Source organism: Prunus persica, chromosome G1, assembly GCF_000346465.2.
Source record: "Prunus persica cultivar Lovell chromosome G1, Prunus_persica_NCBIv2, whole genome shotgun sequence".
Taxonomy (NCBI): Eukaryota; Viridiplantae; Streptophyta; class Magnoliopsida; order Rosales; family Rosaceae; genus Prunus; species Prunus persica.
Genome location: NC_034009.1, coordinates 33,523,359 through 33,536,824, shown reverse-complemented (window position 1 = coordinate 33,536,824; position 13,466 = coordinate 33,523,359). Strand labels below are relative to the sequence as shown.

Genomic DNA, 13,466 nt, shown 5'->3' with positions numbered 1-13,466 from the left:
TAACCTTGCTTATCAATGTAGCCAACGAAAAAAGAACATTTTGGGATAATTTAAAGTCATTTTTGAGAGATCATAAATCTTAAAGAACCTTTACGATATTATGAATTCTTATTTGTAAGTAAAAGTGATTCTATTCCAAAATTAATTGGAAATGCAAGCATCTTGAATAACATTATAAAAAACTCCTTTTACTTATGTATGATTAGAAATTATGGTTTCTAATGTCGCTATGGATAAGAATCAACTAGTCTTTCAATAACAATAGATATAGATGGTCGCAATTTTGCCCTATTGCTCGTCTTGGCCCGCACGCATCACCTTTTATAATATTAACTCATGCAACCTCATCAATTTTCAACGAGAAAATGGCATGGTTGCCTGAAAATAAATAGTTATATGGATTTCCCTTTCTAATTCAAATATTTAGCAACTTGCTTTGCTGTGCTGTGTGAGATAAGGACTATGTTGTAAGAATAATCAAAAGCAAGCCGTTTTATTTTATATAATAATTGCAAAAACCGGAGGGTTGAACAAGTTTGAGAACATGTCAAAGTGATTCATCCTGGAAAATAAAAAAAGAACAAATTATATACAAACAAAATAATAAACGAATTAACACAAAAAAACAAAAACAAAAGGCAAGAAAGAGAGGGGCACGTACGTATAAGAGCACTTCTAGCGGCAAGGGGAAGCCTGAGCAGAAGAGGGCCTGGGCCCGCGTGACGGCTCTAGCGAGGGCAAGCCTGGGCAATGGGTGGGGCCCACCAACTCGGCAAGCCCACAGGCAAATCTAGCCTGTGCTGTTGTCTGGGCAAGTCACGTAATGCTGACATCATAATGACATCAACAACCAATTAAAATAATAATAAAAATTGAAAAAAAAAACCAAAAAATTCAGAATTTTTATATATAAATACTTAGCCATATTCTTTACTTCCCGCATCAAAACCCTAAACCCTATCAAAATTAATCGTTTATTTATAAAAAATAAAAATAATTTAAAGTGAATAGTAATTGCCATTTGCCATGGTAATGGGTGGAAACACACTTTGTTTTTTGCAAAGGCTGGCATTATTTATATGAATAGTAACAGCCATTGACTCCCCTTGCCCTTGCTATTATAGCAAATGGATGGAAGTGCTCTAAGAAAGACCCTATTGACTGTGAGGAATTTTAGGCCCACGGTGGGCCCATTATGATCTGACCGTTAAAGGCCCAGGTCTTTTAAAAGAAACCCAACCCAATCTAGGCTAACCCATTTGCATTCCCAATTCATATACCGCTTCGCTTTCAAAATACGATACGAGAAGTGATATTCGACCGTTGATACTTGAAAGCCCTCTTAGGAAGTCTACTACTCTCTTCAACGGTCTTCTTCTCCAAAACTTTGCTCCGAAAGAAAGATTCAATCTTGTTCTTCTTCTTCTGTGATTTATTTTTCACAAATGGCTGTTAAGGAGCGCTCGAGAGCCTCCTCTCAAAGTCAAAACTGGCAGAACACATTCAACGGTTTGGTGCAGATGATACGGGATCAACAATCACAGCTCGAGACACTGGCCAAAGACCGACAACTCCTTGAAGATCGCGTCCGAACGCAAAACGAGCGATGGACCTATGATATTCGTCTCTTGGAAGATCAAATCTCCCAGGTAACTTCCTCAAACTTTTTTTCTTTTCAAATTATCCATGAATTCGAATTAGGGTTTTGGAAAAAGTTGTTTTGAGTTTTGCTCCAATTTGTTGTGATTTTCTTGTAATTTTTGGTGTAGATGAAGGGGGATTTGGAATTTCAAGAGTTGGCGGGCTCCCTTCAGGCGGCCAAGTTTGAGTTGGTCCTGGGATTGAAGCAACGAGAGGGTTATCTCACCAAACTCAAATTAGGTGAGTATTTTATTTTTTTATATCTAAAAAGGGTCTCACTTTATCAGCATTTTTTTGTTGTTGTTGTGATTTTATATGATTTCCTTACAATTCCCTTTTGAAAGAACAAGAATTCCATTTTGTATGATTTCCTAATAATTTCAGTTAATCTTCCTTCACCCTACGAATCTTTTCGGTTTCAAGGCCTGTTAAAGTACCCCAGATATGTTGGGTTTCAGTGGTATTTGCGTGGAAATAACGCATTCTACTAAATTAGCAATGCTGTCTCATATTTTGAGCCATAGGTGGTAGAGTAGATTTTAACTAGGTCAGGTGTATGTGGATATGAATTCCTCCTTTTAATGTAAATCTTATTATTAACCTTTTATTAATCTACAGAATACACGGACAGTGAGTTAGAAGGTTTCAAAGGATGGTTTGACTTATACAATAAATTCTCTGATTTAAAGGTATATACACAGCTTCCTGTTGTAATTTTGTGTGATTTTCTGTTTGCATGTTGTTCTAAGCTCCCAATTGTTTATAGGGAGGAGGCGAAGATGGGGATAAAAGAATTAGCAATACAAAGTCTCCCAAAAAAAGCAAGCAAGAGAAACAGCGTTCTAAACAATTGGAAGATGACCTCAGGAGGTTAAATCAGCAGTACGATAAGCTCGCTTCAGAAAAGAGCTCGGAGGTATCTGCACTATTGGCAGAGAAGAAGTTTGTGTGGAATCAGTATAAGATTATGGAAGAAAATTACACCACTAAACTAAGGAGCAAGCATTCTGAAGTTGAGCAGGCGGAGGCAAAGATACAAAATTTTCTTGCTCATATGGAGCACTTACAATCCTCAAATAAGGAAAAGGATGGCAAGATTGCAATATTAATAAGTAAAGTTGCTAAGATGGAGTCTGATTCAAATAAGTTGAAGGAAGAAATTTCCAAACTTTCAACGGAATTGGATTTGTTAAGAAAGTCCACAAGTGCTTCCTCTACTCCTCTCTTGAACCATTGCACGGCAGGAACTAGAACTTGTAGCTTGAGAGGCAACAATAGTGCTAAGGATAGAACCAATGTAACTGTGAAGAAAGATTCATCTGCTGCACAACTTCCTGATCCCATAAAGGACACCAGAAAGGTACTATTAATTTTAACCGGATGGATTTGCTGACATGTTCATGCTCTGATTTTGCAAAGATGCACACAGGATAATTAGAAAATCAAAAGATACTTGTTTATCTTTGTGTGCTTGTGAGTCTATAAGCTGATTGGATCATATTTTTGTTTCTGGTTGAGCAGGGGAGCAGCATCTCAAAGAGAAAAATAGACGATGTTATAACGATTTCGGAGACTCCAAAGTTGTTCTCATCCAGATTTAAAGTACCGAAATTGAAGAATGCATCACCAGGCATAAGATAACCCTCCCACACCATTTTCCAGAGGGTAGTTTATTGCCCCACTGGTAGTTTCTTGTGGAGAGTTGAGTTTTAGGCTTTTGTGTAGTCTCTTAGGTTTCTTCGGTTTTATGTAAATTATGTGCCTATTTTAGCCTAGGGCAGACAAGTCTTTTTAGTGCTATCATTCTAGCAAGTAGGTTTCGGATCTGTCATCTCTGGACAGTTATAGCTTTGGGCCTGTAACATGATTGTAGGTGCATTTATGTGTTACCTCGCACATTTTTTCTGTAAATCTAAACGACAGTGTTTGACTTTGATTGTAAATCTTGCGTTTCGGATATTTAGTTGTCTCCTTTTTTTTTGTTCAACAACTATCTATAGTTTTAGATCAAAAAAACAGAGTACTCAGCAGCATATCTTTCAATAAAAAAAGAGATTATTAGATGAAAAGAATCATTTAGAGCCTTTAAAAAAAGTCATTTTGAAGAATAAATTTGCATTGTCTGGCAAAAATAAAATAAATAATTGAATGAATAATTTGCCTTTAAATTATTTTATTTTATTTTAATCATGGGGTCCAAACACCACGGTGTATATTGTCCATTCTTCATGTGAAACACAAATAGCGTTTTGCAATGAATGGAAACACAACAAGCTTTTTGCAATGACTGCCACTATCCACGTGAATAGTATGGCAAATGAGTGAAAATGCTCTTCCACACGCAGGCGAGTTTGGACTGGGCCATGGGCTCCACCTTTATTCTCTTTTCATTCATTCATTAAATATATATTTTTTTCAGTAAAACCTCTCCTCTCCCCGTAAAACCCTTGTCCGTCGAGGGATATAACAAAGCTTCTGTATTTTTCTGATTATCTACCCAGACGCATCAAAAGGCTCTCTTTCTCCGACAAACAACGATACCAACTAAATTATAGCTATAGAGGTATTTCGATAATATATGGTACTCACTTTTATATTTTCTTTTGTTTTTGTGTTTTTGGGTATATATGTTTTGCAAGCGCATTCTGTGATTGTGTTTGTGTCACTGTGTGTCGTGTTTTGTATTCTTTTGGTGCTCTAAAAAGTTGCAAAGCTTGATTATCTCAAACTCAGTTCACCGATTAAAATTAAGTAGAACTATGTATTTGGTTGGCTTGTTTATATCAGTGCCCAAGAATATAGATATTTTAGTTGGGCTGCATTGCTCATCAAGTTTCTGGCCATTTTGCATTTGAAGGATACTAAACTGGATTAAGCAAGATGGGTGTGAAACAAGATGGTGATGGCACTATTCTACCTCCAACCGAACTGGTACGCATTACTTTCTGTTGTATTGGCTTGTAGTCACTTGCTGTTCAATCTCATCTCATAGACATGTGTTCATGTCATTTGATGTTATATTGTTAATGTTTTTGCATTTCGTTTTGATTATTCTACTTCTTTAACTGAACCCTGATACGGCCTCCTGCTCTATGGCCACATTTAGCCTTTTAGCTGCGGTACTTTTGAAATGTGTGAAATTCTCATATGTTCTGTAACTTTTTTTTCTAGTTAAAAACTTGCGTTATGCCTCATCATTTTGGCAATCTGGGCTGTAATCTTGTCACTTTTGTTACAAAATTACAGAATAAATGGGAAATATCTTAATTTTCAGGAGAAGATACCTGATGGGCTTGATGTGAGCGTGAAGAAGTTTCTTAGAGGAAGCGAAACTAATTTGGAGGTAGACATCAGGAATTTGAGTTTTCATGGAACTTGTTTACTTGACACTGCATCATGCTTTCCCAATGTTTGCAGGGCTTGCAAGATAAAAAGTTGTAGGGTCAACTTGCTATTAGAGAAGAATTATATGGAAAATCCGCACAAGCTGCTGCTAAGGCTGAGAAGGTGAATTTTTGTTTAGTGTGATATTCAGTATGGGTGGCAGTGGCATGATAACATGACTCAACCCAGACATAAGTTAGTGGGGTTTGATTTACCATTGCTTGACACTAACACAAATATTGTCCTGTTATTTTAGTACATGTGATAAAATATATGTGAATTTTTTTTTTTTTTTCATTTGTAATCCAAATTATCAGTGGCTTCTGCCAAGTGAGGGAGGTTATTTGGAGGCTGAAGGCACGGAGAAGACGTGGAGGATGAAACAAGAATCAATTGCTCGTGAAGTAGATGTATCAAGCTCAAGGAATCAATATGATATCGTCCTACCAGGTTGATACCTAACTTTTTTTTAATTGATTTCTAATGATTGTTTAGTCACTCAGAATCTTGCAGTGAAGCTTTACTATTTCCCTTATTGTACTTAAAAGCCTGCATGTCTTATATAGCTGGATTTGTGGCTTTCTCATATCACTTATGCAAATCTGATTCAGCTGGGCTAAGAAAAACTAATTTTGTGTGAAATGAAAAGGAAAACTGGAATTCTCCTCTCCAATGACAGGATTTTCAGTAAGACTATTGATACCTGGGTGAAAAGACTGACTTATTGGGTGGTGGATTTGTTGAGATAAAGATTCAAGGGGGTTGAACTGCTATTTCTATTTCTTATAAGCAAAATCCTTGCATCATTTAGTTTGTAAAAACCCGAAGATGTTGACACTTGAGCTCAAATTATTCAGTATATTGTCTAGATTAACTTTGCCTAGAATGTTCATTTCTGGCCTGCCTGACCTTACTCTAATGTTTATCCCTGAATCTTAACTTTCATCTGCAGATCTCGGTCCATACACGTTGGATTTCACATCAAGTGGTCGCCATATGGCAGTCTGCGGACTCAAGGGCCATGGCTATTGTTTGAATGTGAAATATAATAGTCAAACAATAGAAATGATACTAAGTAGTGATACAGTTTTGGTCTGATGCTGTGACCTTATTTCACGCAAAACTGTTCGTCTCTATATTGAGTTAGACGTGCTTCTTGCAGCCATATTCACTCGTCCTAATCTTCATATGTGAAGTTTGAATATACTAGTTGTGAATTCAGTGCCCTTGATAAGATGCCAAACTTTGTATAGAAATTTCATGGGAGAGAGACTTGAAAGCAATACTATAAAATTAATTTTGGGTTGTAAACCTAAAAGATTAGGTGGTATCAGTACAATTTCCGCTTTTCTAAATGATGTGCTGGAATGCTGGGTCCTTGTTTTATTTGAACTTCAGTGTTTGACTGGAACATTGGGCTGATTAGCTAACTGATGATGTTCAGGTTAGGGAAACAGTATGTGATGTGGTGTTCCTACACAATGAGTCGTTCTTTGCTGCAGTCCAGAAAAAGTATAAAACTGTATGCGGTACTTAAGTTCTGTTTTGTAAATATTTTGACATTTACAGGGTTGATTATGTATTTCTTTTAGTAGTTGGAAATGTTATGTTGATTTGCTCCCCATTTTACATAGTTTGTTTGGAAACATGGATGATACCTCCAGATTTTACTAAAACCTGCTCAGTCTACTTTGAATTGACATGTAGTACTGTTTTATCTTATTTAGTATGGCTAACGTTCTCATTCCTGGCAGTTATCCATATATTTATAACCGGGATGGCACTGAACTTCATTGCTTAAAGGTTAGCGTACTGCATTAAATAGGTTGTGTCTTTTAGATTAATTACTGGCTCACAATCCTGCAAACATTCTAAAGGCTTTACCTGTCCGTAACGCACTACCAATTACTCTAATAAATTATTTTTTTAGTTTCTTTCTAAAGCTCTCCAGATAGATTGGTGATGGTCTGACACAACAGCTGTATTTTAGATTGATGCATTTTTTCGTTTGTTAGTTATCTTGAGATGCTTCAATATTGAACTGAAGTTATACACATTTCTTATCATGTAGGAACATGGTGCAGTTTTAAGGCTTCAATTTCTGAAAACCCACTTCCTCTTGGCTTCAATAAACAATTTTGGGCAGCTTCATTATCAAGATGTAACAATGGGTGAGATGGTAGGTAGTTACAGAACTGGCTTAGGCCGTGCTGATGTGATGCAGGTGAACCCCTACAATGGGGTTGTTGCTTTGGGTCATTCACTTGGTACAGTTTCCATGTGGAAGCCTACAAGCTCTGCTCCTCTTCTGAAAAGGCTGTGTCACAGGGCCCCCCTCTCGGCAATGCATTCCACCCGAATGGCCATCTCATGGCCACAGCTGGAAAAGAGAATAAAATTAAGCTTTGGGACTTGAGGAAACTTGAGGATGAAGCACTCCAAACTTTACCGGGGCAGCCAAAGACTTTGGATTTCAGTCGGAAGGTTCTTCTAGCTTGTCTGGGCTGTGGATCATCTGTACAAATCCTGAGAGATTTGCACGGGACTCAGAACTACAAGACATATATGAACCATCGAATGGTTAAAGGTTACCAAATAGAAAAGTTGTTGTTTCGGCCGTGTGAAGATGTTCTAGACATAGGGCACTCCATGGGTTGGTCCAGTATTCTGATTCCTGGTTGTGGGGAACCGAACTTTGATTCCTGGGTGGCAAATCCATTTGAAACATCTAAACATAGAAGTGAGAGGGAAGTGCACTCTCTGCTTGATAAGCTGCCGCCTGAGACAATTATGTTGGATCCCGCAAAGATCGGCACAGTGAAGCCTTAGAGGAAGAAAGAGAAACCGACAAAGCAAGAGAAAGAGGTTGAGATTGAAGCTGTCAAGGGCACTGTCCTAAAGAAGAAAACCAAGGGGAGGAATAAGCCGAGTAAGAGGACGACGACGACGGAGGAGATCATTGCAAATGCCAAGAGGCCTTTCTTGGAGCAACAAATGAAGGAGGAAGAACAACTGGCTAGAAAGAAGCAGAAAACAATTGAGCAAGTGGAGCTACCAACATCTTCACAGCGGTTTGCCCACACCAAAGCGACTGCATGAAATGATTGTGCTAGTTTAGTTATCTCTGTTTTATACTAATTCTATGAAGGCCCCTTTACCTCAATCAAAATGACCAATCGAAAGATTTTAATGACTTGTGTACAAGATTTTATACCCTTTCGTTTCGTTTACTCTCGGTTATACTTGCCCTTAGATGAAGCTCTATCTCTTAACCGTTTGATCAAATTGATTAGTCGTTGAATCAAAGAGATAGAACCTCATCGAAGGCCCTCACTATAGAATGACTCCAGAATCTAAAACGTGATGGTCGACTCGGCTCTTACTTGAGCATCAATCGGTGTGAATATGAGTCCATCTTTAGCATGTCACCAATAAATTTTCATTTCCATGATCAAAATAGAAATATAGCACAAACTAGTTTGATTAAGAGCTGATAAATATGGAATATCACAAACTCTTTTAAGATATGATTCATTTGTCATTAACTAGTAACACACCAGGATCACGAACTAAATAAATTCCAGTAAAAATAACACGACGACGATAAGTTACATGTACATGATGATGGTTGGTTATGAAGACTGAAAAACTAGTTTGATGGTCAATAAGAACGCCAGTGAGGCCACCAGTTGGATTGAAAAGAAGACCGATAACAGAGCAAGACGAGCAAAAGCACCAGAAACATAGCCACGCCCCAAGGCGACGCTGACCCTTCAGGTTGATGAACCACCCTCTCCTTGGTCTTCGGACTCAGCACCGGAAAGCTCCCGTACTTAATCAAAGAGTGAGCCAAAAAGATCAACATAACGGGCAGAAACAAGAGAAATATATGAAACCCGACCTTAGTTTTCTCCATCTGTGACCTGTAGCTGGTGTACGATGAAAACATTAATAACACCAAGACGATGACGACGAGTGCCAACAGAGGCGAAGGAGGTGCGGATAGGGAGGCTAGGCTCTCCTCCATCCACCCCTGCTTCCTTCCCCTTCTTTCACTCAATAACCAACCCATCTCTTTCTCTGTCTCTCTGTGTCTCTGTGTATTCTTCTGCGAGTGATAATAATATGCGTGTGTGTATATATTATATAGAAGGGGCACTGACTGGTGAGGGTGATGAAGACACTAAGACGATATGCAGGTATTATGGGAAATAGAGCTCAACTTTTTCCCAAAGGATATATGGTAGGTCTAAGGTCTGGTCTCATTTCATTTGATTGATTTGTGTTTAGCTTTGGCATAAATTCTCGGCTCTAGACTCTATCTCCCACCGAGTAACCGACCTTTTCTTTTCATTCTTTTTCGATACATGTCAAATTGTCAATTGCCCACCGAGTCTGGATTGATACCAAAATGTTAAACTTTTTTCATATCATTATTTTTGTATATAAAAAAGCACGCATATACAGGGAAAGAATATATGCCTTCTTCGTTGATGGCAAATATTCATCATCATGGAAGGTTTGGATATGGTGTATCTACTTCTGCTGTGCGTGATACATATATAGATCATATACTATACTAACTTGTACACATGATAACGGGAAATTCATCAGAAATGACGATCGTTAACACAACTTATCCACTGATAGTATAATAACACGTCTACTTATTTATTAATTATTCAACCCATATTTATTTATTTGAGTGTTATACAGATCGTTCTCTTCTTATAATAGAATCCTTTTTTTTTGGTTGCAATTGCGATATTCTAAATTATTCTAATGTATCGGAATAAGGTTCGAACTCATATACAAAAAGGCAGGTACTCTATCTTGACTAATTGACCTACCTACATTTGCTTCTTGTAATAGATGGGCTAGGATTAGGCCTACAATATACAAGATTTAAGTATGGGCTAACATGAGTTGGGCTTCGTTTAGCCCATTAGACATCCAAGCCTTTATCATAAAGAGTACGCCCACTCTCATGGATTTCCGTATCCGGTCCGATGTTTCCTTTTTGCACTAGGGTTTCAAATGTTTCCCGAAACGTTCAAAACTCGAAAACTCCGTGAAAACGGAGGGCTTTTCCCTTTTCGAAGTTCGAAATTTCACACCCATCGTCCTCCCCTCACTCCGATTTTCTTTTGTGTTTTTGGGTGCCAATTTCTCATACACTGGGAAAGCTGAAACATGCCTTCGGAGGAGGATGCGAAGCCCGTGAAGGTGCAGAGGGAAGTTAAAGAGGAAGAGGAGGACGATAAGATGAGCTTGGGTACAATAATGCTCAACCACAAGAAGAAATCCACAAAAATTATGAACAATGCGAATGGGAATTCCACATCTGCGGCAAGAGAAGCCAAGGTGAAGAAAGAAGAGCAGCTCGATAATGATTCTGATAAACCCACTAAGGCTAAGCCCAAACAAGAACCTAGAGTTAAGAAGGAAGAGAAGAACAACGACAGTGAGGATGAACGGGGTTCCAATGCTAAAAGGAGTTCCAATGCTATGCCCGATAAGGTTTCTGTCACTTTATTTATCTTTTTATAAATTTCGTTTTTTTAAAATGCGGTGACTCTGAATTTTACTGATGAAGGCGGGTATTTGGGTTCTTGTGATTTTCTTTGTGTTATGGGATGGGGATGAAGGAATTGAAGACGAGGACAAAGAAAATGGAGGAGGAGGAGGAGGAAGAGAAGAAGAAGAAGAAGAAGGGTTCAGAGGTTATACAAGAGCAGAAGAAGAAGGAGAAGAAGGTGCCAGATGCTACAACAGAGCTGAAGAAGAGGGAGAAGAAGGAGAAGAAGGTTTATGATTTGCCTGGTCAGAAGCGAGACCCTCCCGATGAGGTACACTGTCCCGGTTTTCTCCTTTCTCTTTCTTGTTAATGTAGTTTCTTTTCTCCCTTTTTGTTGCTTCGGGATTCTTAGGTGATTCTTGTGTTGTATTTTGGAATTCAGAGAGACCCACTTAGGATTTTTTATGAGACGCTTTATGAGCAAGTTCCCAAAAGCGAAATGGCACAGTTCTGGTGAGTGTTTGCTCTCCCATTTGTTTGATTGCAACACTGTTTTTGCTTGCTGAATTACTGTGTAGATGTTACATTCTGTTAGGTTCTTATAAAATATTAGGAGAAGTGGAAGTTGAAATGGAGCCTTAAATATTAGGGGAAGTGCTGTTTGAGCTGCCTTATGCTTCGGCTTGTTTCCAGGCTATATAATTTATTTGGAACTGTGTTTTATTATGCCAACTAATATTTTCTGATAGCTAGTTATATAGTCGCCACTATGCCGCTTGCCTGGCCTCCGCAGTGTGCATCAAAGCGCTGGCTTTGAATCACCTGCGTATGTCTGTCTGATCATGCAACTGGCCTACTTGGTTGGCAACTCTTTCAGTCTATAAAGCTGCATGTATAATTATGATATGGGAGTTGAAATTCGAAGCAAATGATACATATTGTTGTCTTCTATGGGATGTTCATGAATAAAAATAATAGAAAAGTCTAAATGTACCTACCATTCAACCTTGTACCTTGTGCCTTGTTGTTTAGTATGGACATGTTTATCTTGGTGCATGCTAGAATAGGGCACTTAGGTTTGTTATAGCTTGCTATTGACAGTTTGAAGTCTGCTTTTTGGTTAGTTGTCTCTTAGAGACCATGCCTTGGATAGTGTTATGGTTTTATACTGGTAAAATACACATAAAAATGTTATGTTTTTCTTCCCAGTTTGCCTGTTTTGTAAATGCATGTTTTCCATTAGCGGATCTTAATAAAAAGAAGTAAAGAGGGCGAGCCTTGACTGCAATTGGTAAGGTTTGATCTTTGCAACGTTGCAAAGGTTGCGGATTCTAAATGGGAAGATGCTCCTCTCCATAATGTGGGTAAGAGTGTGTATCCTCCCATATCATGCAATGGTGGGAGTATCGTGCTTTTTAAGTATTGCCCATTCTACAACTCTAGCAGGCATGAACTGACCAATTATAATTAGTGCTTGGTTGCTTCTGTATAAGCATGCATTTCAAATTTTCAATTTGAATTCAGGCTGATGGAGTGTGGTTTGCTATCTAAAGAGGAGGCAAAGAGAGTGTTTGAGAAGAAGCAGAAGAGGAGTCAGCAGCAAAATCTCGGTTCTCCAATGAAAGCTGTAGCTTCTGTAAAGAAGAGCACACAGTCAGTTACTGTCAAGAAACCATCAACCCCAGTGCCTTCAAATCAAAAGAAGTCAACGGTCTCCAAAGATGCATCTACGCAATCTAAGAAGCGGAAGAATGAAGATAGAAGCTCAGAGAGTGACTCTGATGATGACTTTGCGTTGTCCACCAGGCTAAAGAAGAAAAGGCAAGCAGCTTAGTTGTATTTCTGGTTAACAAATCACAGCACTTCACCTTTCTTCTGCTATTATTTGGTGGCATTCTGATTATGTGATTTAGCTCATTCATGGTGACCAATACTGGTCAATTGATGGCAACTTTTAACTGGACTGAATGTTGGCCCAACCAACTCGCCTGTGGCAATGAAGGGATCATGTCTAATCGTTCTTTTATTTGGATCTTTACCAGAGTCATAATTATACACTTAACCGAAATTGCTTCTTTCTTTATTTATTTATTTACCATATGAATGTCAACTGCTGCTGACCTGAAAAGAAAAAAAGAAGAAAAAAAGAGAGGCATTGAGGAGTCAAATTTGGAAATATATGAAATTGTTCATAATTCCTCTCGTTCTCATTTAATATCGTATAATTATCATTAATGCTCTTTTTGTGTGTGGTCATAATATCATTAATGCTCTTATATTCAGTTTTTGTGTGTTGTTTTTGCTTGGGCCGGAAGTAACGGAATCCATGAGATGAGACAATGTCCTACAGCTACAAAAAAAATATATGATCTTGAATATCCCAGCGTATATTGCAAAATGCAACCGGCTCTCTTGGCCTTTTTAATCAAACAGCGCACCGATTCTCTGGAGGATGCCAATGAATGCTATCAGGGATTATTAGCCAAACAACCACCCATTGCTTTTGTTTGGTTGAGAAGTTCATGGGCTTACGGTTTCAGTCCATTGGGTATCATCGGAAAATAAAATTTCCACAGGGCCCAAGTGGTCTAGGGTCGAGATTCGATTAGTTCCATAAAACTTAGGGTCAGGCTGGTTTAGGCAAAAAAAAAAAAAAAAAAAATTAAATACTAGAGGAAAATGCATGTGAAGTGCATAAAATAAAATACAATCTAGGGACATAGCTTCAATTAAAAGAAGTTAACTAACAATTTTGTGTGTTTATGGGACAAAATACTAGAGGAAAAGGTGAATAAAAATAAAAATAGTCCTGGTAGGAGGACTAGGAGTTGTCTTGGTTACCACCCACGCCCGGTCGTTAAACCAACTCCAGCTAGGAAAAACCCTAAAAAAGGTCAAGCAAAATTAATTCCTAATCCCCTCA

The 13,466-nt window shown here is 38.2% G+C and overlaps 2 protein-coding genes and 1 pseudogene across 2 annotated transcripts; all 3 read left to right on the top strand.

The window, feature by feature from the left end:
- LOC18790648 lies at window positions 1,286-3,584 on the top strand. Its single transcript, XM_007227529.2, has 5 exons — window positions 1,286-1,649; window positions 1,770-1,881; window positions 2,260-2,330; window positions 2,408-3,001; window positions 3,163-3,584. The coding sequence occupies exons 1-5, from the start codon at window positions 1,446-1,448 to the stop codon at window positions 3,280-3,282; spliced, it is 1,101 nt and encodes a 366-aa protein (XP_007227591.1). The 5' UTR covers window positions 1,286-1,445; the 3' UTR covers window positions 3,283-3,584.
- LOC18790208 lies at window positions 4,093-8,257 on the top strand (annotated as a pseudogene).
- Window positions 10,017-12,719, top strand: LOC18788611 (nucleolar protein 58). The gene is made up of 4 exons (XM_007226665.2): window positions 10,017-10,545; window positions 10,674-10,874; window positions 10,986-11,056; window positions 12,068-12,719. The coding sequence occupies exons 1-4, from the start codon at window positions 10,219-10,221 to the stop codon at window positions 12,375-12,377; spliced, it is 909 nt and encodes a 302-aa protein (XP_007226727.1). The 5' UTR covers window positions 10,017-10,218; the 3' UTR covers window positions 12,378-12,719.

Coding starts and splice junctions, on each gene's coding strand:
- LOC18790648 (XM_007227529.2), top strand. CDS start 1,446: ATGGCTGTTAAGGAGCGCTCGAGAGCCTCCTCTCAAAGTCAAAACTGG. Junction 1,882..2,259: donor TCTCACCAAACTCAAATTAG/GTGAGTATTTTA, acceptor ATTAATCTACAG/AATACACGGACAGTGAGTTA. Junction 3,002..3,162: donor CCATAAAGGACACCAGAAAG/GTACTATTAATT, acceptor CTGGTTGAGCAG/GGGAGCAGCATCTCAAAGAG.
- LOC18788611 (XM_007226665.2), top strand. CDS start 10,219: ATGCCTTCGGAGGAGGATGCGAAGCCCGTGAAGGTGCAGAGGGAAGTT. Junction 10,875..10,985: donor AGCGAGACCCTCCCGATGAG/GTACACTGTCCC, acceptor TTTGGAATTCAG/AGAGACCCACTTAGGATTTT. Junction 11,057..12,067: donor AGCGAAATGGCACAGTTCTG/GTGAGTGTTTGC, acceptor ATTTGAATTCAG/GCTGATGGAGTGTGGTTTGC.